Raw genomic sequence first — 26,375 nt, 5'->3', positions numbered from 1 at the left:
AGAAAAGGAAGAAAGGAAGGGAAGAAGTCGGTCTGAGGAAGAAAGAAGGAGAAGGAGAAGGAAGAAAAGGAAGGAAGTCGGTCGAGGAGAAAAGAAGGAAGGAAGAGGAAATCGGTCGAGGAGAAGAAGAAGGAAGAAGGGAAGGAAGAAGTCGAGTCGAGGAGAAAGAAAAAGGAAGAAGAAGAAGGAAGGAAGTCGGTCGAGAGAAAGAAGAAAGGAAGAGAAAAAGGAAAGTCGAGGTCGAGGAAGAAGAAAGGAAGAGAAGAAAGGAAGAAGGAAATCCTGGTCGAGGAAAGAAAGTCGAGTCGAGGAAGAAAGAAAAGGAAGAAGGAAGAAAGGAAGGGAAGTCGAGGTCACGAGAAGAAGAAAAGGAAGAAATCGAGTCGAGGGAGAAAGAAGAAGAAGAAGGAAGAAGTCGAGTCGAGGAAAGAAGGAAGAAGGAAGGAAGAAATCCCGAGTCGAGGAAGAAGAAAAGAAAGAAAAAGAAGGAAAGAAAAAGAAAAGGAAGGGAAGGAAAGTCAGTCGAGGAAGAAAGAAAAAAGAAAAGAAGGAAGAAAGGAAGAAAGGAAGAATCGGTCGAGTCTGAGAAGAAAAGGAAGAAGGAAGAAGGAAGGAAGTCTAGTCGAGGAAGAAAAGGAAGAAAGAAGAAGAAGGAAGAATCGAGGTCGAGAGAAGAAGAAAAGGAAGAAAGAAGGAAGAGGAAATCGAGGTCGAGGAAGAAGAAGAAGGAAAAGTCGAGTGAGGATGAGGTCTAAGGAAGAAGGAAAGGAAGGGAAAGTCGGTCGAGGAGAAGAGAAAGAAGGAAAGGAAGAAAGAAAAGGAAGAAGTCGAGTCGAGGAAGAAAAGGAAGAAAAGGAAGGAAGTCGAGGTCGAGAAGAAGAAGGAAGAAAAGAAAGGAAAGGAAGAAATCCCGAGTCGAGGAAAGAAAAGGAAAGGAAGAAGGAAGGAAGAAATCACAGTCGAGGAAGAAAAGAAGGAAAGGAAAAGGAGGAAGTCGAGGTCGAGGAAAGAAGGAAGAAGGGAAGGAAAGTCGAGGAGTCGAGGAGAAAGAAGGAAGAAAGGAAGAGAAAAGGGAAGGAAGTCAGGGTCGAGGAAGAAAGAAAGAAGGAAAAGGAAGAGAAGGGAAGGAAGAAATCGGTCGAGAGAAAGAAGGAAGAAGGAAGAAAGGAAAGGAAGAAGTCGAGGTCGAGGGAAAGAAGGAGAAGGAAGAAATCCAGTCGAGAGAAAGAGAGGAGAAGGAAGAGGAAGGAAGAAGTCGAGGTCGAGGAGAGAGAAGAAAAGAAGAAGAAAAGGAAAGAAAAGAAGGAAGTCGAGTCGTGAGGGAAGAAAGAAGAAAGAAAGAAGGAAGGAAAGTCGAGTCGAGGAAGAAGAAAAGAAAAGGAAGAAAGAAGATCGAGGTCGAGGAAGAAGAAAGGAAGAAAAGGAAAGAAAAAGTCGAGTCGAGAAAGAGAAGGAAATCGAGTCGAGAGAAAGGGAAGAAGAGAAAGAAAGAAGGAAGAAGTCAGTCGAGGAAGAAAGAAAAAGGAAGAGAAAAGGAAAGGAAGAAGGAAGTCGAGGTCGAGGAAGAAAGAAGGAAGATCCAGTCGAGGAGAAGAATCGAGTCGAGAAAGAGGAAAGTCGAGTCGAGGAAGAAGAAAGGAAGAGAAGTCGAGTCGAGGAAGAAAGGAAGAAAGAGGAAGAAGTCGAGGGTCGAGAGAAGAAGAAGGAAGAAAGGAAGGAAAGTCGAGGTCGAGGAAGAAAAAGGAAGAAAGGAAGAGGGAGAGGAATCAGTCGAGGAAAGAAGAGAAGAAAGGAATCTCGGTCGAGGAAGAAAAGAAGAAAGGAAGGAAAGGAAGGAAGAAGTCGAGGTCGAGGGAGAAAGAAGGAGAAGAAGGAAGAGCGGAGGAGGAAATCCGAGTCAGGATGAGTCGAGGAAGAAGAAAGGAGAAAGGTCGAGGAAGAAAAGGAAAGGAAGGAAATCACGAGTCGAGGAAGAAAGAAAGAAGAAGGGAAAGAAAAAGGAAGAAGTCGAGGAAGGAAGAAAAGTCAGTCGAGGAGAAAGGAAGCCCAAGAAGAAAGTCGAGTCGAGGAAAGAAGAAGAAGGAAATCGGTCGAAGAAGGAAGGAAGGGAAAGAAGTCGAGGTCGAGGAAGAAGGAAGAAGAAAAGGAAGGAAGTCGAGGTCGAGGAAGAAAAGAAGGAAAGGAAAGAAGAAGGAAAGAAGGAGGAAGTCGGTCTGGGGGAAAGAGGAAAGAAGAAAAAGGAAGAAAAGGAGGAAATCGAGGTCGAGGAAGAAAAAGAAGAAGGAAGAAAAGAAAGGAAGAAGTCAGGTCGAAGGAAGAAGAAGGAAGAGGAATCGAGGTCGAGAAGGAAAGAAAAGGAAGAAGTCGGTCGAGGAAGAAAAGAAAGGAAGAAAAGGAAGAAGAAGGAAGAGGAAATCCGAGGTCGAGGAAGAAAAAGAAAAAGGAAGGAAGGAAGAAGTCAGTCGAGGGAAGGAAGAAGAAAGGAAGAAGAAGTCGAGTCGAGGGGAGAAGAAAAAAGGAAAGAGAAAGTCGAAGTCGAGAAGAAAAGGAAGAAAAAGGAAGAAGAGAAGAAAAGAAATCGAGTCGAGGAAGAGAAAGAAAGAAAGAAAGGGAAATCGAGTCGAGGAAAAAAAAGAAAGGAAAGAAAGAAGAAAAGAATCCCTAAGTCAGAGGGAAGTCAAAGAAAGAAGGAAGAAAGGAAGAAAAAAAAGTCGAGTCGAGGGAAGAAAGAAGAAGAAATCGAGTCGAGGAAAAGAAAGTCTGGTCGAGGAAAGAAGAGAAAAGGAAGAAGTCGAGTCGAGGAAGAAAGAAAAGGAAGAAATCGAGTCGAGGAAAAAGGAAGAAAGAAGGAAGTCGAGTCGAGGAAGGGAAAGAAAATCTGAGTCGAAAGGAGAAGAAGAAAGGAAGAGGTCGAGGAAGGAAGAAAAAGGAAATCGAGTCGAGGAAGGAAAGAAGAAGTCGAATCGAGGAAGGAAGAAGAAGAAATCAGTCTGAGGAAAAGAAGAAAAGAAGGAAATCGAGTCGAAAGGAAGGAAGAAAGGAAGAAGTCGAGGTCGAGGAAAGAAGAAAAGAAAAATCGAGGTCGAGAAAGGAAGGAAAGGAAGAAATCGAGGTCGAGGAAGAAAGAAAAAGAAGGAAAATCCGAGGAGTCGAGGAAGAAAAGGAAAAAAGAAAAGAAGAAAAGGAAGGAAATCGAGTCGAGAAAAGAAAAGAAAGAAGGAAGGAAGGAAATCGAGGTCGAGAGGAAGAAAAGGAAAGGAAGAAGGAAGAAGAAATCGAGTCGAAGAGGAAGAAAGAGAGAAAGGAAGAAGAAAAAGGAAAGTCGTCGAAAGGAAGAAAAAGTCGTGAAGGAAGAAATCAGGAAAGTCGAGAAGAAAGGAAGAGAAAAGGAAGAAGGAAATCGAGTCGAAGGGAGGCAGGAAAGAAGAAGATCGAGTCGAAGGAAAAGAAATCAGTCGAGAGGAAAGAAGAAGGAAAAAGGGAAGGAAATCGAGTCGAGAAGAGAAGGAAAGAAGAAGGAAGAAATCAGTCGAGGGGAGAAAGGAAGAAGGAAGAAAAGAAGGAAATCAGTCGAGTCGAGAAAAAGAAGAAAAAAGAAAAGGAAGAAATCGAGTCGAAGAAAGAAGAAAAAGAGAGGTCAGGGGGGGAAGGAAGGAAGTCAGTCTGAGGAAGAAAAGAAGGAAGAAAAGGGAAAGAAGAAAAAGGAAGGAAGAAAGTCGAGTCCGAGGAAGAAAGAAAAAGGAAGGAAGAAAAGAGGAAGAAATCGAGTCGAGGGAAGAAAAAGAAAGGAAGAAAAAGGAAGAAAAAAAGAGGAAGAAGGAAATCGAGTCTGGGAAGAAAGGAAAAAAGAAGAGAAAGTCTGGGGTCTGGGGAAGAAGAAAGAAGGAAATCGATCGAGAAGAAAAAGAAAAAGGAAGAAATCCGAGTCGAGGAAAAAGAAGGAAGAAGAAGAAATCGAGTCGAAAGGAAAGAGAAAGGAAAGAAGGCGTCATCGAGAAAGAAAGATCGAGGAAAGGAAGAAGGAAATCGAGTCGGAAGGAATCGAGAAAAGAAGAAGGAAAGTCGAGTCGAGAGAGGAAAGGAAAGGAAGAAGGAAGGGAAAGGAAGGAAATCGAGGTCGAGGAAGGAAAGAAGGAAAAAAGAGAATCGAGTCGAGGAAGAAGAAGAAAAGGAAGAGAAATCGGTCGAGAAGGAGAAGAAGGAAGAAGAAGGAAGAATCGAGTCGAGGAAGAAGAAGGGAAGAAAAAGGGAAGAAAAGGAAGAAACGTCGAGGGTCGAGAGAGGAAGAAAGAAGGAAGGAAGGAATCCCAGGGTCGAGGAAGAAGAAGGAAAGGAAAGGGAAAGGAAAGAAGAAGGGAAATCTGAGGTCGAGAAGGAAAGGAAAGAAGGAAGGAAATCGAGTCGAGGAAGAAGAAGGAAGGAAGTCGAGTCGAGGAAGGAAGAAGGAAGGAAGAAATCGAGGTCGAAGGAAGAAGGAAAGAAGAAGAAGAAATCGAGTCGAGGAAGGAAGAAAGGAAGAAATCGAGTCGAGAGGAAGAAAGGAAGAAGAGGAAGGAAAAAGGAAATCGAGTCGAGAGGAAGGAAGAAATCGAGTCGAGAAAGGAAGAAAGAGAAGGAAGAAGGAAATCGAGGTCGAGAAAGAAGGAAGGAAGAAAAGGAGAGAATCGAGTCGAGGAAGGAGAAGGGAAAGAAAAGGAAGAAAGTCGAGTCGAGGAAAAAGAAGAAGAAATCGGAGTCGAGGAAGAAAGGAAGAAAGGAAAGAAAGTCGAGTCGAGAAAGAAAGGAAAAGGAAGAAAAGTCATCTAGTCGAGGGAAGAAAGAAGAAAAGAAGAAAAGCGAAGGAAATCGAGTCGAGGGAAGAAAAGGAAGAAAGAAAGAAAAAGAGGAATCGAGTCGAGGAAAGAAAAAGAAAAGGAAAGAAGAAGAAGAAGTCAGTCGAGGAAGAAGGAAGGAAAAAGAAAAAGAAAGGAAAATCGAGTCGAGGAAGAAGAAAGAAGGAAGAAGAAATCGAGGTCGAGAAAGAAGAAAAGGAAGAAGAAGAAGGAAATCGAGTCGAGGAAAGGAAAAGAAAGGAAGAAATCGAGTCGAGGAAGAAAAGAAGAAGGAAAAGGGAAAGGAAAGAAATCGATCGTAGAGGAAGAGAAAGAAAGTCGAGGTCGAGAAAGGAAGAGAAAAGGAAGAAATCGAGGTCGAAGGAAGAAAAGAAAGGAAAGGGAAGGAAGAAAAGTCAAGTCAGGGAGAGAGAATAGAAGGAAGAAAGGAAGGAAGGAAAGTCTGAGTCGAGGAGAAAGAAGGAAGGAAGAAGAAAAGGAAGGAAGTCACAGTCGAGGAGAAGAAAGAAAAAGGAAGAAGAAGTCGAGTCGAGGAAAAGAAAGGAAAAGGAAGAAGAAGAAGGAAGGAAATCGAGTCGAGAGGGAGAAAAGAAGAGGTCGAAAAGAAAGTCAGGAAGGAAATCTGAGGTCGTAGAGAAGAAAAGGAAAAGAAAAGAAATCGAGTCGAGGGAAAGAAAGGAAAGGAAGAAATCGAGTCGAAGGAAAGGAAAAGAAGAAAATCAGAATCAAAAAACTTTTTTTTTTTTAAAAATCAAAGGAACCTTTTGCGCAGTCGAAAGGAGAAGAAGGAAGGAATCAGGGAGGAAGAATCCCGAGGAAGGAAGAAAAGGAAGAAAGGAAAGTCGAGGTCGAGGAGAGAGGAAAAGGAAAGGAAGAAGAAGGAAGGAAGTCGAGTCGAGGAAGAAAGAAAGGAAGAAGGAAGAAAGGAAGAAAAGAAGAAATCCCAGTCGAGGAAGAAAAGGAAAGAAGGAAAGAGGAAGTCGGTCTGAGGAGAGAAAAGAAGAAGGAAGAAAAGGAAAGGAAGAAGGAAGAAGTCGAGTCGAGGAAGAAAAGAAAGAGAAAAAGAAAAGGAAAGGAATCCAGTCGAGGAAGAAAAGAAGAAGAAAGGAAGAAGAGTCGAGGAAAAGAGAAGGAAAAAAAAGAAATCGAGGTCGAGAAAGAAAAAAGAAAGAAGAAAGTCAGTCGAGAGGAAAGAAAAAGAAGAAAGAAGAAGAAGAAATCGGAGTCGGAGGAGTCGAGGAAAGAAAAGGAAAGAGGAAGAAGGAAAGTCCGAGTCGAGAGAGAAAAGGAAGAAGAAAGGAAGAAATCGGGAGTCGAAAAGAAGAAAAGGAGAAAGGAAAAGAAAAGGAAGGAAAAGGAAGGAAATCGAGTCGAGGAAAGGAAAAGGAAGAAGAAAGAAAGTCGAGTCGAGGAAAGAGAAAGAAGAAGAAGGAAGGAAATCGGTCGAGTCGTGAAGAAGGAAGGAAAGAAGGAAGTCCGAGTCTGGGGGAGAGAGGGAGAAGGAAGAAATCGAGTCGAGAAAGGAGGAAGAAAAGAAGAAAGGTCGGTCAGAAAAAGGAAGGAAGTCGAGGCGGTCTGGGGGGAGAGAAGAAGGAAAGGTCTGGAGAGGAAAGTCGAGGAAGTCGAAAGAGGAAGAAGGAAGTCGAAAAGGAGAAGAAGGAAGGAAGTCGAAAGAAGGAAGGAAGAAATCTGAGTCGAGAGAGAAGAAAGAAGGAAAAAGGAAGGAAATCGAATCGAGGAGGAAAGAAAGGAAAGAAAAGATGGTCGAGGAAGGAAGAAGAAAGTCGAGTCGTAGAGGGGGGGAGAAGAAGGAAAAAAGAAAGGAAGAAGAAGGAAATCGAGGAGAAAGAAAAGAAAGAAGAAAAGGAAGAAAAGAAAGGAAAGTCGAGTCAGAGGAGAAGGAAGAAAAGGAAGAAGAAAAAGGAAGAAAGGAAGAAGGAAGAATCACAGTCGAGGAAAGAAAAGAAGAAATCAGTCGAGGAAAAGAAAGAAAGAAGGAAATCGAGTCGAGGAAAAGAAGAAGGAAAGGAAGAAAAGAAAAGTCGAAGAAAAAGAAGGAAAAAGGAAAGGAAAAGTCGGAGTCGAGGAAGAAAAAAAAAAGAAGAAGGAACTTTTTTTTTTTTGTCGAGTCGAGGAAAGAACTTTTTTTTTTGAAAAAGGAAAGAAAGGAAAAAGGGGGAATCGAGTCGAGGAAGAAAGGAAAGAAAGGAAGAAAAGAAGAAAAAGAAGAAAAAGGAAGAAAAGAAAGAAAAGGAAAGAGAAAAAGGAAAGGAAGAAGGAAGGAAATCCGAGTCGTGAGGATAGAGAAGGAAGAAGGAAAGGAGAAGGAGGAAAGAAGGAAGTGAGGTCGAGAGAGAGGAAAGGAGAAGGAAGAGAGAAGGAAGAAGTCGAGGTCGAGGAGAGAAGAGAAGAAGAAGGAAGAAGAAGTCGAGGTCGAGAGAGGAAGAAAGAAAGGAGTCAGTCTAGGAAGGAGAAAAGGAAGAGAAGGAAGGAAAGTCGGTCGAGAGGGGGAGAAAGAGAAGAAAGGAAGAAGGAAGAAAGGAAAGGAAGGAAATCGAGGTCTGAAGAGAGAAGAAAGAAAAGAAAGAAGGAATCCGGGTCGAAGAAGGAGAAGGAAGAAGAAGGAAGAAGGAAAGGAAAGTCGAGTCGAGGAAGAAAAGAAGGAAGGAAGGAAGGAAGAAGGAAGAGTCGGTCGAGGAAGAAAGGAAAGGAAGAAGGAAGGAAGGAAGGAAAGTCGAGTCGAGAGGAAAGAAAGGAAGAAAAGGAAGGAAGGAAGAAGGAAGTCGAGTCGAGAGGGAAGAAGAAAAGGAAGAAAGGAAGGAAAGAAGGAAAGTCGGTCGAGAGAAAAGAAGAAAAGAAGAAAGGAAGGAAGTCGGTCGAGAGGAAGAAGAAGAAGAGGAAGAAAGAAGAAGTCTAGGAAGAAGAGGAAGAAAGAGAAAGAAGAAGAAAGGAAGAAGAAGGAAGAAAGTCGAGATTGGTCGAGGGGGGAGAAAGAAGAGGAAGAAAGGAAGAAGTCGAAGGAAGAAGAAGGAAGAAAGGAAGAAGGAAGTCGGTCGAGAGAGAAAGGAGAAGGAAAGGAAGAAGGAAGTCAATCCCCGAGGGTCGAGGTCGAGAGAGGGAAGAAGAAGGAAGGAAGAAAGGAAGAGAAGTCGAGTCGAGAGGAGAAAGAAAGGAAGAAGAAGAAAGGAAGGAAGGAGAGTCGGTCAAAGAGGGGAGAAGAAGAAGGAAAGAAAGGAAGAGAAGGAAGGAAGTCGGTCGAGGGGGGAAAGAAAGAAAGGAAGAAAGGAAGAGGAAGGAGAGTCAGTCGAGGGGAAGAAGAAGGAGAAGGAGAGGAAGAAGGAAGAAGGAAGTCGGTCAGAGGGGAAGAGAAAGGAAGAAGGAAGAAAGGAAGAAGGAAGGAAGGAAGTCGAGGGGTCGAAGAGGAAGAGAAGAAGAAGGAAGAAGAAGAAGGAAGGAAGAAGGAAGAAGGAAGGAAGTCAGTCTAGAGTCGAGAAAGAAGGAAGAAAGGAAGGAAGAAAGGAAGAAAAGGAAAGGAAGAAGTCAGTCGAGAGGAAAGAGGGAAGAAGAAGAGTCAGGAAGGAAGAGGAAGAAGGAAGAGAAAGGAAAGTCGAGAGGAAAGAGGAAGAAGGAAAGGAAGTCGTCGAGAGGAAGAAAGAAGGAAGAAGGAAGAAAAGAGGAAAAGGAAGGAAAAAGGAAGGAAAGTCTGAGGAGTCGAGGAAGAAAAGAAAGGAAAGGAAGAAAGAGGAAGAAAGGAAGAAGTCAGTCGAGAGGAGAAGAGAAAGGAAAAGGAAAAGGAAGGAAGTCGAGGTCGTGAGGAAAGAAAGGAAGAAGGAAGAAGGAGGAAGGAAGAAAGGTCGAAGTCGGTCGAGAGAGAAGAAGGAGGAAGGAAGAAAAGGAAGGAAGTGGGGTCAGAGAGGGAGAAAGAAAGGAAGGAAGAAGGAAGGAAGAAGGAAGAAGGAAGAAGTCAGTCGAGGAAGAAAGAAGAAGGAGAAGAAGAAGAGAAGGAAGAAGTCGGTCTCGAAAGGAGAAAGAAATCGAAGAAAGGAAAGAAGGAAGAGGAAGAGTCGGTCGAGAAAGAGAGAGAGAGAAGGAAGGAAGAAAGGAAGGAGAGAGAAGGAAAGGAAGGAAGAAGGAAGAAGGAAATCCGAGGAGTCGAGAGAAAAGAAAGAAGAAGGAAGTCAAAAGGAAGAGAGTCGGTCAGAGTCGAGAGGAAAGAAGAAGAAGTCGAAGAAGGAAGAAAGGAAGAAAGAAAGGAAATCGAGTCGAGGAAAAAAGAAAAAGAAGAAGGAAGAAAGAGGAAGAGTCGAAAGTCGAAGAAAAGAAAGGAAGAAGGAGAAGAAAAAGGAAGGGGAAATCGAGTCGAGGAAGAAAGAGAAGAAAGAAGGAAAGGAAGAAAAAAGAAGGAAGAAGAAAGGAAGAAGGAAAGAAGAAATCGGAGTCGAGGAAAGAAAAAGAAGAAATCAGTCGAGTGGGAAGAAGAAGAAGAAGTCGAGTCGAGGAAAGAAAGGAAGAAGAGAAAAAGAAGAAGTCGTCGTCGAAGAAAAGAAAAGGAAAGAAAAGGGAAAGAAGAAATCGATCGAGAAAAGAAAAAAGGAAAAGAAAGGAAAGAAGAAGAAATCGATCGAGGAAGAAAAGAAAAGAAAAGAAGAAGAAAAAGGAAGAATCGATCGAAAGAAAAAGGAAGAAAAAGAAGGAAATCGAGTCGAAAGGAAAGAAAAAGAAAAGGAAAGGAAGGAAATCGAGTCGAGGAAAGAAAAGAAGAAGAAGAAATCGAGTCGAGGAAAGGAAAGGAAAGAAGAAGTGGAGTCGAAAGAAAGAAGAAGAAAGGAAGGAAATCGAGTCGAGGAAAGAAAAAAGGAAAGGAAGAAGGTCGAGAGAGAAGAAAGAGAAAGAAGGAAGGAAAGTCGAGTCGAGGAAGTCAAGGAAAGAAAAAGAAGAAAAAGTCTGGTCGAAAAAAGGAAAGAAAAAGAAAGAAGGAAATCGAGTCGAGGAAAGAAGAAAGAAAAGAAGAAATCGAGTCGAGGAAAGAAAAAGGAAAGGAAAGGAAATCGAGTCGAGGAAAAAAAAGGAAAAGGAAAGGAAGAAATCGAGTCGAGGAAGAAGAAGAAGAAAAGAAAGGAAATCGAGTCGAGAGAAAAAGAAAGAAATCGTAGAAGGAAAAGAAGGAAGTCGAGTCGAGGAGAAAAGGAAAGGAAGGAAAGGAAGGAAGAAGTCGAGTCGAGAGAGAAAAGAAGGAAGAAGGAAATCTCGGTCGAGTCGAAGAAGAAATCGGTCGGAAAGAAAGGAAGAAGAAATCCGAGGTCGAAGAGGAAGAAAAGAAAGAAAAGAAAAAGAAGAAATCTAGTCGAGGAAGGAAGGAAATCGAAGTCGAGAAGGAAAGGAAGAAAGGAAATCGATCGAGGAAAGAAAGAAGAAAGGAAGAAATCGAGTCGAGAGGAAAGAAAGAAAGAAAAAGGAAGAAAGAAGAAATCGAGTCGAAGGAAGAGTAAGAAGAAGAAAAGGAAGAAAGTCGAGTGTCGAGAGGAAAGGAAATCGTGGAAAATCGTCGAGAAATCTCGGAAGTATCGTCGGAAATCCTCGGAGGAAATCTCGTCGGAAATCTCCTCGATCTCGTCGAGGAAAGTCGTCGTCGAAAATCTCGGAAGTGGAATCGTCGAAAGGCAATCTAAATCGTCGAAAACGTCGTCGATCAAATCGAAAACCGAAGCAATGTCTCGTCGGTCGAAGGCAATCATAAATCGTCGAAAACCAATCGATGCTCGAAAATATCGATGTCGAAGGCAGCCGTCTCGAGCTTAATGTCGATGTCGATAGAATCTGTCAGGCAATCGTCGAAAGAAATCTGTCGTCGAAAAGTCTCGAAAGTCGAAGAAATCGTCGAAGAATCTATAAATCGTCGAAAATCTCATCGTCGAAAATCTCAATCACGTCGAAAATCTCATCCATTAAAAAATAATCGTCGAGAAGTAGAGGTCGAAAATCGTCGAGTCGATGTAAAGAAATCTCTGCGTCGTGAAAAATTAATAATCGTCGCGAAAAAAATGTAAATCGTCGAAATAATCGAAATGTCTCGTCGTCGAAAATCTCGATGCGAGAATTAATAATGGATCGAATGTCGTGGGTGGGGGGGTAAGAAGTGTGATCGAAAAGTCGTCGAAATCTAAATCGTGAAGATGTGGTCGTCGAAAGAAATGTAAATCGTCGAAGAAATTAGAAGTGTCATCGGCAAGTCGTCGAAAGTCTCATCCGTCGAAGAAGTGTCGTCGAGTCGATGGAAGTGATCATCGTCGAAGTGGAAGTCAGAGAAATCGTCGAGTCGAGGAGTGTCTTCCGTCGTAAGTGGAGGTCTCGAAGTGTCGTCGATGTCTCAAAGTGTGTGTAATAAGATTAAATTGAAGGAAGAGTCGTCGATGAAAGTGTATAGGAAGGAAATCGTCGAGGAAAATATGTCGTCGATTGAAAGAAGAAAATGAAGTTCCCACAAACAGGAAAATAGAGGAATAAATTGAGTGGAGGTGAGCAGTGGTTCTGGATATTTCGGCAGTTTCACTCTGAGGGGGTTGCTCGTGGACTGCACGTGTCCTGGAGATACTTGGGGGCTGAGTATGGAGACTGTTGAGCATGTAAAACCAGAAATGATGCGGAATAAGACTGAGAGATTACCGACCTGTTGGCAATGGCGAAGCGATTCCAATGATCTTGAAAGCCTTAGTTTCCACGGCATCAAGCTGAGCAACATGTGAGGCAGGGGAGTTATCTCACAGGGGAGAGTAGTTCTCAATCAAGCTGTGGATGAAATTCTTGTTGGTGGATAGGAGCTCATGTGTACCAAGAAAGGACTTTGCATGGTGGAGGACAGCCAGTCAGGGCAACTTTAAAACATGGCTTGCCCAAGAGAGATCATGGTTGAGGGTGAGACCCGAGAGTTTGAGTGACTGAACCTCTTCGATCATTGTTGAGAAAAAATGAAGAGATTGGAGTCAGGAGGCATGAAGAAATGAGGAGAGACACTGAGAGAAGACGGAGAGAGAAGGAAGAAGAGAAAGTCGAGGGAGAGAGAGAAAGAGAAACAGAAGTCGAGAGAAAGATGAAGAGAGAGAGAAGAAAGAAGAAGAAGGGAGAAGAAATGAAACGGAGAAAGTCGAGGTCTGAGAAAGAAAGAAAGGAAGAAGAGAAAGACAGAAAGAAGTCGGTCGAGAGAGAAAATAGGAGAAGAAGGACAGACAGAAACAAAGAAAGAAAGGAAGAAAGGAAGAAAAGAGAGGTCGGGGGAGAGAAGGAAGAGAGGAGAGTCGGTCGAGGAAAGGACAGGAAGTCGAGGTCGAGAGAGAGAGGAAGGCGAGAGAGAAAAGGAAGGAAGGAAGTCAGTCGTGAGAGAAAGAAGAAGGGAAGAAGAAGCAGAAAGAGAGGAAAGAAAAAAGGAAAAATCCGAGTCGAAAAAAAGAAGAAGAAATCGTCGAAAATCTCGTCGAGATCCTGCGATCAAGAAATCTCCCGGATCGTCGAAAATGCTCGATGTCTCATTAAAATCTCGATGAAAATCTCCGGAAATGTCGTCGAAAACGTCTCGTCGTCGAAAACGATAAATCGAGGAGAAGGCAATGTAAATCGTCGAAAACCGTCGTCTCCTTATCGTCTCGAGAGAAAACCATCGTCTTGGCTTATCGTCGAAAACGTCGAGAAAATCTGTCGTCGAAGAAAGCAAGGATAAAATCTCATCGATAAAATCTCGTCGTCGAAAATCTCGTCGATCAAAATCGTCGTCGAAAAGCGAAATCGTCGTCGAAATGTCTCGTCGTCGAAAGTGTCGTCGATCAAAGTGTAAATCGTCGAAAGAAACGAAAGATCGTCGAAAATGTCGTCGTCGAAATAAATCGTCGAAAAAATCGTCGCGTCTCCATCGTCGAAAATGTCTCATCGTCATCATCGTCGTCATCAAAAATATCTCATCGATAAAAAATCTCATCGTCTCAAAAATGTCTCGTCGATGTCGAAAATGTCTCATCGAAATAAAATGTCTCGTCGTCGGAAATCTCGTCATTAAAATGTAAATAAGTTAGAAATCTCGTCGATTCACAAACAGGAAAATAAAATTAAATTAGTGGAGGTGAAACAGTGGTTCTGGATATTTCGGCAGTTCACTCTGGGGTTGCTGGATGGACTGCCGATGTCCTGGAGAATAAAGAAACTGGTGGCGACATGTAAAACCAGAAATGATGCGGAATAAGACTGAGAGATGCGACCTGTTGGCAATGGCGGCGATTCAATGATCTTAAGCATGGTTCTGAGAACAAGATTGGATGGGGCTCATGTGTTACTAAGAAGAAGGACTTTACAAAGACAAGGACCAGTTTGAGTGAGAAGACGGAGAGAGAAGAGAGAATAGGAGAAAGAAAGGGAGAGAAAGAAAGGGAAAGGAGAAAGAGAGAAAGAAAGGCAAAGGGGAAGAGAAACCAGAGAGAGAGAGAAACGGAGAAGAGAGAAACGGAGAGAGACAGAGAGAGAGAGAGAGACAGAGAGAGAGAGAGAGAGACAGAGACAGAGAGAGAGAGAGAGAAAATAGAGAAAGAAGACAGAGAGAGAGAGGAAATGAGAGAGAGAGAGAAGAAAGAAAATGAAAATGAGAGAAGAGAAAGCAGGAAGAAAAGTAAGGAGAAGAGAAGAGAAATGAGGAGAAAAAAAGCATGAGAGAAAAGAAAAGAAAGAAAACAGAAGAAAAATATAGAGAAATAAATTTTTTTTTTTTTTTTTTTTTTTTTTTTTTTTTTTTTTTTTTTTTTTTTTTTTTTTTTTTTTTTTTTTGAAGAATGAGGGGAGAAATGTACGGAGGAACCTAGAGATAGAGACGGAGAAAGGAACCCTAGAGACAGAGACAGAGACAGACCACAGAGATAGAGACAAGACAGAGACAGAGACAGAGACAGAGACAGAGACAGAGACAGAGACAGAGACAGAGACAGAGACAGAGACAGAGACAGAGACAGAGACAGAGACAGAGACAGAGACAGAGACAGAGACAGAGACAGAGACAGAGACAGAGACAGAGACAGAGACAGAGACAGAGACAGAGACAGAGACAGAGACAGAGACAGAGACAGAGACAGAGACAGAGAGAGAGAGAGAGAGAGAGAGAGATTTCGAGAGATTGAAAGACTTGTTCCAAATGTTTGACCAGTTTGTGATTTTGTCAAGGTCTGAGGAGAGGGAAGAGGCTGCTGTGCCTGTCAGAAGGATGAGGGATGTCAGGGCAGAGTGTGGAGTCATCAGCAAAGGGATAGAGGATTTTCCAAAGTCAGTGAGATCATTCATGAAGATTAGGAATAATATGGGGTCTCAAACACTGCTTTCAGGTACTCCAACCTTGACAGGGAGAGGATAAAAAGGGTTCCATTAAGAGCCACACGTTAGTGAAGGCCCAGTCACACCTTGACGTTTTAGCCAGCTTATGCCGATTTTTGGAAAATTTGTCTAAAACGCTGGTACACGTCAAATACGTTATGGGTAAGTTTTGATAACATTGAGAGCACGCTGAAAAACACTGCCATACGTCATAGTACGCTGGCTTTAAACGTTGTACTTTTTGGTTGTCCTCAAATTTTCCATGCTTTAAATTTTAAGACTTATGCCAGCGTATGACTCACACGTTCCGCATAACGCTGGCCATAAGTTGTAGGCACGTCACGCGATCGTTGACACACGTTACTTGCAAGTCGAAACACGTCGAGGTAATGTTTAGTGTACCCAAAACTTATTTCTAACCTATGAGTAACGTGTTGTAGGCACGTTACGCGATCGTTGACACACAGACACACGTTACTTGTAAGGTTCTCGTAAGTCGAAACACATCAAGGTAATGGTTCGCATCAGTGTTGCAGACTCCCTGTTTTTTTTTTTATTTATTTTTTTCTTCTTCTTCCTCCTCCTTCCTGCGGTATGACGGTGATGTTGACACTTCGATTTCTAGTGCGGTTATAATATAATATAATTAATAGGCTGCCGCTCAACGATTTAAATCATAACCGCACTGTACGCTGAACACCGTCATACCAAAGAAAAAAAAAACAAACGGGAGTCTGGAACACTGACGCTAACCATTACCTCGACGTGTTTCGACTTATGAGCACCTTACAAGTAACTTTTGTCGACGTGTGTCAACGATCGCATATCGTGCGTACAACTTATTCCCATCGCATGCGGAACCTGTGTCATACAGCAAGTACGTCGTAAAATGTTTAACACGTTTAAAATTACAAGAGACGTACTCCACTTAATACGACGTATGATAGCGTACTTTAGCGTTATATTCACGTATACCAAACTTACCCATACCGTATTCGACGTGCGCCAGCGTTTTAGACTCATTTTTCAGAGGTCGGCATACGCTAGCAAGATCGCCAAGGTGTGACTGCGATGTTGACACTTCCATTTCTCCGGCGGTTATGATTTAAATCGTTGAGCGGCAGGTTTTTAATAGGCTACGCCACAAGTTCGTCGGCGATACATGCAGCACGCTATGCATAAGTTAGACTATCGTTGGGCATAGGTTGTGAACGCTGACAATAGGCTCAGCATTCATTGGTATAAGTTATCTAAAAGACAACGAAACGTTCTGTGTCCGTTACTTATATGTTATGCATACGACCAACTCGTTATGAATACGTCCGAATCTTAAAAAAAAAAACATCAAAAGTTCAACGTAAGCCAGCGTTTTACATACATTTTGATACGTTACCATTGCTGGCTAAAACGTCAAGGTGTGACGGCCTTTACGAGAGTGGAGGAAGTCTGTCATCTAAGAGTGGAGGTGGCCTTGGATGCCATGGACAGTTTGGAGAGTAAAGCAGGATGCTGGACTATCAAAAGTATGAGATGTCCAGAAGGACAGCCCTGATCTCATGTCTGATATTGAGGGCCTCCATCCATTGTTGGGAGAGAAGCAACAGCATGTCCAAGGTAGAGTGACCAGGACTGAATCCGAATCGATTATCCGAGATGAGTCCGTTGGAGAAAAGGAATGACTGTCAACTGCAATGATGGATTCCATGACCTTGCTGATGATTGAAAGCAAGCCAATGCCATCTGATCCATTGGGACCATCCTCTGTGCAGAGCATTGGTGCTGCCTAAGCAGTCTCCTTGGCTATTGGGTACAATCCTGGATGAGTCACCACTCCGGCACAAGATACCAGCAAGCTGGCACTCATTTTTTCCGACCTCGGAAGGATGACAAGCAGTCAACCCCACCTGGTATTAATTCAACAGCCAAGGGGGATTTGAACTCAGGAGCCTAGAATCCCAAGCCCACCACCCTCACCACTAAGCCAACACCAGGCATAAACTAATTGGTCTGTAGTTGAGGAAATCCTTTGTTTTTGTAATGTAATGCTGTTATGTTGGCTGATTTCCAAGCAGATGGAAGATGTAAATGGGGTGAAAAGAACAAAGAAAGGACACGTGACCGGATGCTGTCCGGTCCAGTTGCAGAAACAGTCGAGGGTTGCCCAAAAATTTTCTATCTTCTCAGGTTCAAAAGACAATTCAGGAGCAGTTGGGTGGGTACATGAAAGAGGGGTTAGGGACACAGAAAACACAGAATTTAGGCATTCGGTCTTCTCATGAGCGGAGTCGGCTGTGTTGCCATTTGATGTGAAGGAAGGGGTGGAATGAGAGCAATACACCAGAGAACGACTTTGCATGAATCTGTGCATAAGATACAGCAGGTTTCTGCAGAAGAATTCCCAGGCTGAATTGATATCGGGGGTGGTAGATATCAGAGAACAGTCTTTAAGTGTGATGGCTGCTTGCAGTCCCTGCTAATTTGCCTGAGTCTGAGTGAACTACCAGACTCACCGGCACTGAAGCTATTCACCAAGAATGGCCAGAGATGTTGGAACTTCACAAGCGCATGATCAGATGAGCCAATACTTGATTGACTAATGTCGACCAATGACAGTCGGTGACAGTGTTACAGTTGTGTACAGTCGAATGACGAGATAAGCGAGGAAAAAAGACATCCAAAGGAAAAGAAACATTTTCACTGTATTAACAAGGAAAAAAAAAATCGTTTGGAAACACTTTTTATTTTGACAACACTGGACAGATCTGCCACGAAGACAAATCTTTACAAGCAAGACCTGCATCAAAGGTCATGTGTCAACAACAGTACACACCTACCCATGACGATTTCTGTTATTGTATGTTCGTAGCAAAACGCAAAAAAAAAAAAGAAAATGATCGATAATAAATTCAGTGGTTGATATTATAAATCTGCAATCATCAATGACTATTACTACCCATTGTAAACACCAGAGGTGTGCAAAGTGGTGTCGTGCAAATGTTGCTTACCTGGAAGACTTGGTCGGATGCGTGGCACAGCACTCGATACCAGGGGTGGTGAGGCACGGGGTGAGGCAAGGTGTGCACGGTCAGCACTTCCCGGCGAGCATGTTCGGTCAGGCCGACCATCTGGGAGTGAGGTGGGACACAATTATCAACCATTCAATGGAACATCTCCCGAATGGGATTCACAGCCTAAGCCTCAGTTTTGGAAGAAGAATCCTCAAGGGATCATAATCTCCACACTGAGGTCAGCTGCAAATCGGTGAAGGGACGACCCATAAGCTTTACTCAAAACAAATCATTGGTGACATGACACCGTTCACTGAACAACGTTGTTGATCTGCATGCGAGTGAAGCCGCTGGTACAGGTGAGCATTGTTATCTCATCAATGTTAACGCTACATGATTACACAATTGGATGCGTGTGATGCACGGACATTCCATGGGGACTTTCAGTGCTTGAATTATTCAGTAAACCATGCGAAGTGTTTAATGGGCCCAGACACTACTTGAGACGGGAGAGATGAACGAATGAAAACAGGAATACACAAACATGTTGTTTTATCACCACGTTTATCCTCCTTTTGGGCAACAATGACCTTGAACAAAAACTCAGCATTCCTTATTGTGTTGCGTACATGTTGATAATGCCAAGTTGCTACTCCACTCCACTATGTACATGTTCATAACACTGTTGCACCATTCCTCCATAATGTGTGAGGCATTGTTGAAATGCAATGCCTCCTATTATTTTTCTCTTAAACAGGTAAAGGTATTCAAACGACAAAGACAATATGCCCATTCGTCCTTGCCACCACTGGGTGTGAAGTTTTGTGACTGTCGTGGTGCTGCATTAATCATTATAGCAGAGGGCAGCATTACGTTGTCAGTACTGTGAAGCGCTGGAGATGAGAGTAAGAGACTGTCAATGGAGACCGCCACAAAGGAACGCTATCCCGAACTTGGCTCTCAAATTTTCATCTCTTCCCCAAACTTAACCCTTTGAACCCTGAGCTCTCCCACCCTTGGCTCCCTGGAGAAAAACCGGGCCGGTCGGGTATATGGAGGTTTGAATAGCGGCCGATTAAACCGGACACTTGGGTAGATGGAGATTTGAATAACGGCCGGTAAAACGGCTGCTCAGGTACAAAGGGTTAAGAACACCCTCGTGGAGAACAGTTTTCTTCAATGATGTCAAGGCCACTGTGAAGCATTAAGTCAGCAGGACGCGTGCAGTTCTATCGTGACGGCATCACAAAACGACCGGACTTAACCTTGGTAGAAATGTGTGGACCACAGTAGTGGTTATGTTAAGAAATAAATAAACACCATGGTCGAATAAAGATTGATGTTCGCATCTGTCTATTTCATTCGAATATCTTTACCTGTTTGTGTTTTGGAGAAAAAGAATAGAAGGCATAACTTTTAAACACGTCCTCCGACATGTTCATAATGTCATATTGCTCCTCTACTCTATCACGTACATGTTCATAATGCCATGTCGCTCCTTACATTTCTTGCTTAAAAGGCCCATCTATATATTACATAAACAACCAAAAGAAAAAAAAATAGCAGAAAATACCCCAGCCCTCCCCCTTTCATGTGTATCCCATATTCCCCACCCTATTGTTCTTCCTTTTCTCCCTCCATTCCTTTACTGTCTTTCCTACTACCCTTTACCATTCTTCAATTTATTTTCCTCCTTTCCTTGTGGATGTAATATGTGGATGCCCACAACATCAAAAACATCCTCCTCTTGAAGATACAAATAATAATAACGAAAATCCAAAACACAATCATCCCATAAAGGTTTAGACTCTACTTACCAAGACATGCACCTTACCATGGCAGGTCTCCTGGCTCGCCTCCTGATGAAAGCCGCTACCACGGAGAGACTGCATCCCGTGCCTTCGTGGCTGCTGCAGGCCTCGAGTCATTGTCCGTGCTGGGGGTGACGGTGTACGGAGCACCCTTGTTGCAGCGACTGGAGAGAGGGGTGGTGGTGGCGGAGATTGCCGAGGCGAAGGTGTAAAGCGGTGTGGAAGAATAGGTGCAGTGGTGGGCAAGGGATTGGTGCCAAAGCTCTCAATCTCATTTTCTTCATCATCATCCAAGCGATCAAGATCAAGGTCACTGGCGGCAAGACTCCGGCGTAGGGACTGCACTGATGAGGATCCGGAACTGCGGCGAGATGCGGACGCAGACGCTTCCTGACGAAGACCTGCGGGTCACAGCAAGGTGGAATAAATAATTGCAGTCTGATAAGGAGAGTCCAGAAATTAATTGCAGGCCACACTCTAGAACATGGATAAAGAAAAATAACATGGATGTTGCTGTAACCTTGAGGTTTTTATTTATTTATTTTCATTTTTTGCGAGAGGATTTCAGAAGTCAATTCTATGAAAGAACAGAACATTGACACGTTCCAAATTCATTGCAGTGTGATATTCTCAGGCTGCCCAGGCTGCTTGAGCTGTGGTAAAACACCATGGTGCACATGCACAAACATCACAACCACTTACTTTCCTCCTGCATACGTGCCAGAATTTGAACATCTGTGACGTTCTGAAGCTTGTACGCAGGGGACATGTCTGTTTTTGAGTCAGACCGGCTTTCCTCACTCTCCAACACGCTGTCATCGCTCTCTCCCGACGACGGTGGGCTAAAAGGTCGCGTGGCCTCTCGACCCAGTTCTGCGAGCACAACATCAACCTCAAACACCACCCCACCATTACAGCAAGGAAATGAACATTTTATTTTATGACGAGCTATCCCTGGTTTATAACTGAAGTACCAGCCATGTAAGGCCTCTATAATCCATAACATGTATCGGAGAGAACGAGAAAATGTAAGAAACAGTGATGACTATAAGGGTTTTTAGAGCTATCCCATGATGCCGTGTGTGCCACCATGTTTGTTGTAATCACTTCCCTGGCAACTATAGCATCAGTAGCTCCACAATCTAACACATTTACCTCATTACGAGCGAGATACGCAGGACCCAAAAATCTTTTTCAAAAAAGTTTTGAGAAGTTATATGAAAACTCCCACTGACTTTTGGCCACATGCAGGGACTCCAAAAGCTGCACAGAAAATTTGGTGGGGCTGGCCCCAAAACTGTCGGAGTAATACTTTGTAAAATCTATGCAACTTTATGATGAAGCTGATAACACTGGTAATGGTGTTGGTTGGGGAAGAGCGATTGGCTTTTATGTGCCATGATGAAGGAACTGGGTACTTACATAAAAAGAGTAGAGTCGCAAGCAAACATGGGTGTGATGTTGACGGAAAAGTCTATCCACCGATAATGCTGAACCGCCAAGTCTACACGTGGACAATTTAATTCACTGCAAAACTTCTTGATAGACTGGATGCCTCGTCTTTTTTTCTCCATCTTTTGGAGAAAGATGGGCGTCATACGGGTGGAAACGCAAAATCTCAATTGTATCGAGATATTGTTACGAATTTGGAAACCTATCGCACACAACATTCAGGTCCGATAGATAAGTTATATCGGTAAGTATGTGTTTTATAGATAGCTTCCTTTCCCTTGTGTAATGGGTAAATAAATGTTCGTGCGCTGTGATTTATTTTTATAGTTAGGATTTTTTATTGGAAAACAAATCAGCAACGACAACAGAAATGACCGTTACAACAGTTCTGCAGAGAACAAGGACAACCCTCCGCTCCGAGATTCTCCGCGGGCCGAGTGGGGGAGGGGGTCGAGCCAGCGGGGGCGCATAAAAGGGGAGGCAGAAGCTGGTCACGAGGAGCATTTCCTCGATCTGGACATCTCATCTTGCGGGAGCGTTCGTCTTGCTGGAGCGCTCATCTTGCTGCAGCGCTCGTCTGAGGGGCGCTCGTCTCAGGGAGCCTGTCTGGCCGGTCTTGGTCGACGTCGTCCTTGTCCTCCTCACCCCGACGGAGAGCTCAAGCGACGCCAGTCCCCGCAGGAACCGCAAAGGTCGCCTGCCGGTGTCTGGGTTCGGCTCGCCTCTCGCCAGACTGACCAGCTTGAAGACCATACGAGGTGGACAGGTCCGAGATAGGTCTCAATAAAGACCATTTGGTCCGGTCATCTTTGGGTGTGTGTGTGTGTGTGTGTGTCCGTTGGCCCGTCTGCCAAGTAGTAAATCGTATAAGTGCTTTTGCTGTATATACCTTGCATACGTGCTTATTATACTCGGTTTAGTTCTGCTTCTTGCGTGCTTCCCCAGTTTCCCCCATTATTGTATAAATAAACCCCAATTGTTCAATGTGTCAGCTCGTTCATGTCGATTCTTTCATTGGCTTTGCGTGCTGCGTGTTGGGAATTGGCTGGCCATTGCCATTGTAACGGGATATTCGGACCGACGGAACTCAGTGATCAAACCGCTCGGATTGCGCACGGAACGAGCACGCTGAGCAGCTCGTTCAGTACGGGTGCCGTAGAGGGTGTGAAGACTCGGTATATCGCCACGTGGTCTCTAGGTATTTTGAAAATTGGCGAATAACCCTGTACCACGTGGTGTAAATATTGACCCTTCACGGTCCAAAAAGGGACCCGTACTTTGCGGAGTTTTCCGAAGAAGTACGATCTGAATTCCGGGCGATCGGTCGAGCCGACTCTGCAGCTCCATCTCACGGCCAACGTCTGGCCCCGCAACAATATCACCGAACCAGTGAATGTATCCACAAGCTGTAAATGGTGAAACTGCTAATGCTGAACCCGTGAATGAGTTTACCTGCAGAGAGAGAGAGCAGCTTCATATGGGTGGAAACTAAAAATCATAATTGTAGAGAAATTTATGAAACCTTCCACCTACCTTAGGATGGAGAAAAATAGGACCACTGGACCTGTAGCTTATCTGGGCCCTGGCCTGATGGTGCAACACAAATTTGGTAGCATTCTGACTGGTGGGTCTGCAGAAGAAGATTTTTCAACAAATTTTAGGTCGGCTATTTAGACCAACTTAGTCACGTGACCAGAACGACCTTTGCAATCCCCGTAACCAGTCAGGAGCGGAATGTTGCTGCCAAATTTCATCCGGATCGGCCCAGCGGTTGGGCCGGAGAAGTCAAAATAGGAGACTGAGGGTGCATGATGACAATACCTTATCAGGAATTCCAATTCCAGACAAGCTAAAAAGTGGTGTCGTTCGGGTGGAAACTCAAAATCACCATTGTGTCGATATATTCCCAAACCAGTGAATGTTTCCGCCAGCAGTAAATGGCGAAACTGTGAATGCACACGGTCCTGCTTTATTAAATAGACAAGTGGAGTATCCGCCCAATGGGGGATCTTGTTCCAAGTATGCAACACGTTCTTCTGACTCATACCTTTATTTGGGCAGTGTATTGGCAACTAACAGCCATGTATAGGAAAAAATAATAACCATGAAGTTATGTGCATGGAGTAAAAAAAACATACCTACTGCTTAATTCAAAACACCTCATTACACTGGAAAACGTGGGGACAGGAATACTGTACTGTAAATATGGAGACATAATACCCCCTCTCACATGGAGCGGCACTACACGATAAACATTTACATCGAGAATTTTCATTCTCCCACCTTCCCACCTCCCTCACCCCCCCCTCCTCACTCCCCCCACCAGCAAAGATAAAAACACCCTTATATATTAATTGGGGTCATGCTGATCCTCTGTAGCAAGTCTGGATGTAATGGGCCTAGAACTGTATGAGTAGCCCGACAAACACACACACACAACCACCAGTCTGTGAATTATAGTAAGGGTTCTGACATTGCAATGGAAGGTTACGCCAATTATTTGGCGTTGTTTAACTTTTCTTGCTCGTTTTGCTTGCCAACCAAAATTGCACCCAGGCATCATGGGTACTGAAACCCCTCAATACGGTGTCATGGGTACTGAAAAAAACAACCCCACAATTCATCCAATTGTGGAGACAAGCACAACAGAGATAAAGAAATTGTGGAGGCAACAGTAGCAAGAGGGGGCAACAACAACAAAACACACACACACACACACACACACACACACACACACACACACACACACACACACACACACACACACAGCCAGAATACGAGAGTCAAACACTTGGAAAAATACTCAAGCGCAGAAAATAGAGCATAGAGTCATGGGGACCATCGATCAATGGCTGTCAAACACTTAGTAGTTAGCTCATTCCATCACTGCCACATACCCTCTAGAGGTCTTGAGGGAAGAGAGATAGATTCCAAAGAGGCTCTGCCTTCTTTGTACATCTCCAACTGCCGTTTGGCTGCTTCCAAGGAACTTTGGCAAGCGTTTTTGTGGGATGGTGTGGTCAGTCGAGACTCCGTTGCCGTTGAGGATTGCAGAGCAAGCTCTTGCTGACCTGAAGCCGTTGAAACCATTGCAGTGGGTGAGCCATGGTGGAACACACCTGGGGCGTTGGGGTATGCGGACGACGGACCTCGAGCAGTCGAGATCCAAGGGAGCGTGTTGGTGAAGGGAGTGAGGCAGGACGACGAGGAGAGGGACTCCGATGATAATCTGTGCTTCGGAAATGCTATCAGGGCAAGAAGAAGGGAATAAGTGATGATCCAGGCAGTTTTAGGAAATGAATAAATTACCTTTAAGTGAAAGTTATAATTTAAAATAAAATAGATTTTGTAATTACCAGTACAATATATATATATATATATATATATATATATATATATATATATATATATATATATATATATATATATATATATATATATATATATATATATATATATACACACACACATGTGTTTGTGTGTGTGCGTGCGTGCGTGTGTTTTATGTCTGGCTTCCTTCTTGGGACCACGGTGCAGTAAAATTGGTCTTTATTTTGATTAATACGAGACGGGCAGAGGGGAAAAGATCGAAAAACTCCAAACACTGGTGGTTATAATGGGTTGAGGGAAAAGGGTTGGGGTGGGTGAGCAACCCTGACACAGGGAGGGGGTGGGTGAGCAACCCTGACACGGGGAGGGGGTGGGTGAGCAACCCTGACACGGGGAGGGGATGGGTGAGTAACCCTGACACGGGGAGGGGGTGGATGAGTAACCCTGACATGGGGAGGGGGTGGATGAGCAACCCTGATACGGGGAGGGGTGGATGAGCAACCCTGATACGGGGAGGGGGTGGGTGAGCAACCCTGACACGGGGAGGGGGTGGGTGAGTAACCCTGACACGGGGAGGGGGTGGGTGAGTAACCCTGAGACGGGGAGGGCGGGGGGGGGGTATAACCTGACTTTTCAAATCAGTCTGTTGAAGAAGTTCATTTGACAGAAGGAAATGCCGGCGATGAAGGAAACATGTAAAATGTTAAGTATCTTTCACAGGAAGTTCAACTTTACTCATTGCCCCTACCCAGGGAAAGCTTGGTTTGTAAGGACATGTGGAGAGGATGTGCACCTGTAATGGAACGTTGAACGAAAACACAGGACAAAGAGGTACAAGTCAGAAATGAAGAACAATCATTGATTGTTGGTTGTTTGATTGAACAATCATCGATTGTTCTTCATTCCAAGGACGGTAATCGTGTCAATGCCTAATCGAATCGTTAACACCAAGAAAAATAACAAAAAGTCATTTTCAACGTCTCTTCATCAAAAGGTCGACTCGCAATGGCCAACGTCACCAATCCGTCCCGTAAAGAGTCCAGGTGCTCATCCGATCTCACCCCCTCGAGTAGAATCCAGACGGTAGAGTAAGGCACGACGTGCAGCAACAACCTGGGGACTCGGCTGATCAAGGACCTGGCGTGACCAAGTCAGTGCATCGGTCTGTTTCTGCTGCGGAGTGGCTGGTCGTCTTGGGGACTCGTACAACCTTGGGGGAAGAGCGGGGGGGGGGGGGGGAGACCCGGAAGGATATCATTTCAAGGTGAAACACCACGGCGAGTACGAGCAACGTCGTTTTGTGTGCATGTGGTGAAAGCGCTTCCAACAAGTCGGGTCCGCAAGTCCGCAAGCAAACACTCAATACAAACGAGCGGACACCCAATACGAACGAGCGGACACCCAATACGAACGAGCGGACACCCAATACGAACGAGCGGACACCCAATACGAACGAGCGGACACCCAATACGAACGAGCGGACACCCAATACGAACGAGCAGACACCCAATACGAACGAGCGGACACCCAATACGAACGAGCGGACACCCAATACGAACGAGCGGACACCCAATACGAACGAGCGGACACCCAATACGAACGAGCGGACACCCAATATGAACAAGCAGACACTACATATGAACAAGCAGACACCCAATATGAACAAGCGGACACCCAATATTGACAAGCAGACACTCAATATAAACCTTGCCAAAAGGAGACCGACCACGTGTGACTTCTTTAAGGTCACACTGAGGTGAACAGAGCTGCAATCCACCAGGAGCGACTCCTTGAGGAATATCTGCCTTCGAGAGATTCCGATGAGAATCGTTCTGCAGAGTAACCATGAAAAATATGCGTTTGCCTCATAACGTCACTAAATGACGTCATAATGTCTCAAGCTTGACATATCCAGAAAGCACTCATTGAGGTGTTCAATTTGAGGAACCACACGATATGGTTCCTAAAACTTGAAAATTTGACCTTGGGGTCAAATATGTTTGACCTTCGGCGCTGACCATGAAGGTCAAGGCCAATCGCCACCAAAAATTAATCAGCTGAGCACCAGACCATGAACTATATTCCCATGAAGTTTGAAGACGATCCGATTAAAATTACTCAAAAAATAAGGGTTTCGTCAACTCCCCTGATTTGTGAAAAAGTGACCTTGACCTTCAAAATGTTATGCCCTGAAAGGGACCTCTATAGGCCTCTGATATGCGAAGTTACAAAAATTTCTAATGATAACTGTGCTCTGCAGAATTTTTTATACGTGATTACAGACAAACAAAAACAACAAAAAATAAATAACATACAAGCTGACTAACATATCTTGCAAAAACTTCGTTTTGGCAAGATAATGAACAAGCAGACACTCAATATGAACAAGCGGACACTCAATATGAACGTCAAGCAGACACTCAATATTGACAAGCAGACACCCGATATGAACGAGCGGACACCCGATATGAACGAGCGGACACCCGATATGAACGAGCGGACACCCGATATGAACGAGCGGACACCCGATATGAACGAGCGGACACCCGATATGAACGAGCGGACACCCGATATGAACGAGCGGACACCCGATATGAACGAGC

At 44.1% G+C, this 26,375-nt stretch overlaps 1 protein-coding gene across 1 annotated transcript in view; it reads right to left on the bottom strand.

Moving 5' to 3' along the window:
• LOC147014488 (SLAIN motif-containing protein 2-like) overlaps positions 1-26,375 on the bottom strand; it is a 42,081-nt gene that overhangs the window by 13,319 nt on the left and 2,387 nt on the right. Inside the window, 5 exon segments of the mRNA XM_085852477.1 lie at positions 17,177-17,296; positions 19,014-19,391; positions 19,693-19,863; positions 23,340-23,687; positions 24,834-24,982. Of these exon segments, the coding sequence (XP_085708603.1) occupies positions 17,177-17,296; positions 19,014-19,391; positions 19,693-19,863; positions 23,340-23,687; positions 24,834-24,982 (1,166 nt within the window).

Source organism: Eptatretus burgeri, chromosome 13 (genome assembly GCF_056783735.1).
Source record: "Eptatretus burgeri isolate ZD-2024b chromosome 13, Ebu_testis_v1, whole genome shotgun sequence".
Lineage (NCBI taxonomy): Eukaryota > Metazoa > Chordata > Myxini > Myxiniformes > Myxinidae > Eptatretus > Eptatretus burgeri.
The sequence above is the reverse complement of the archived record's forward strand: the minus strand, read 5'-3'. Positions and strand labels throughout refer to the sequence as shown.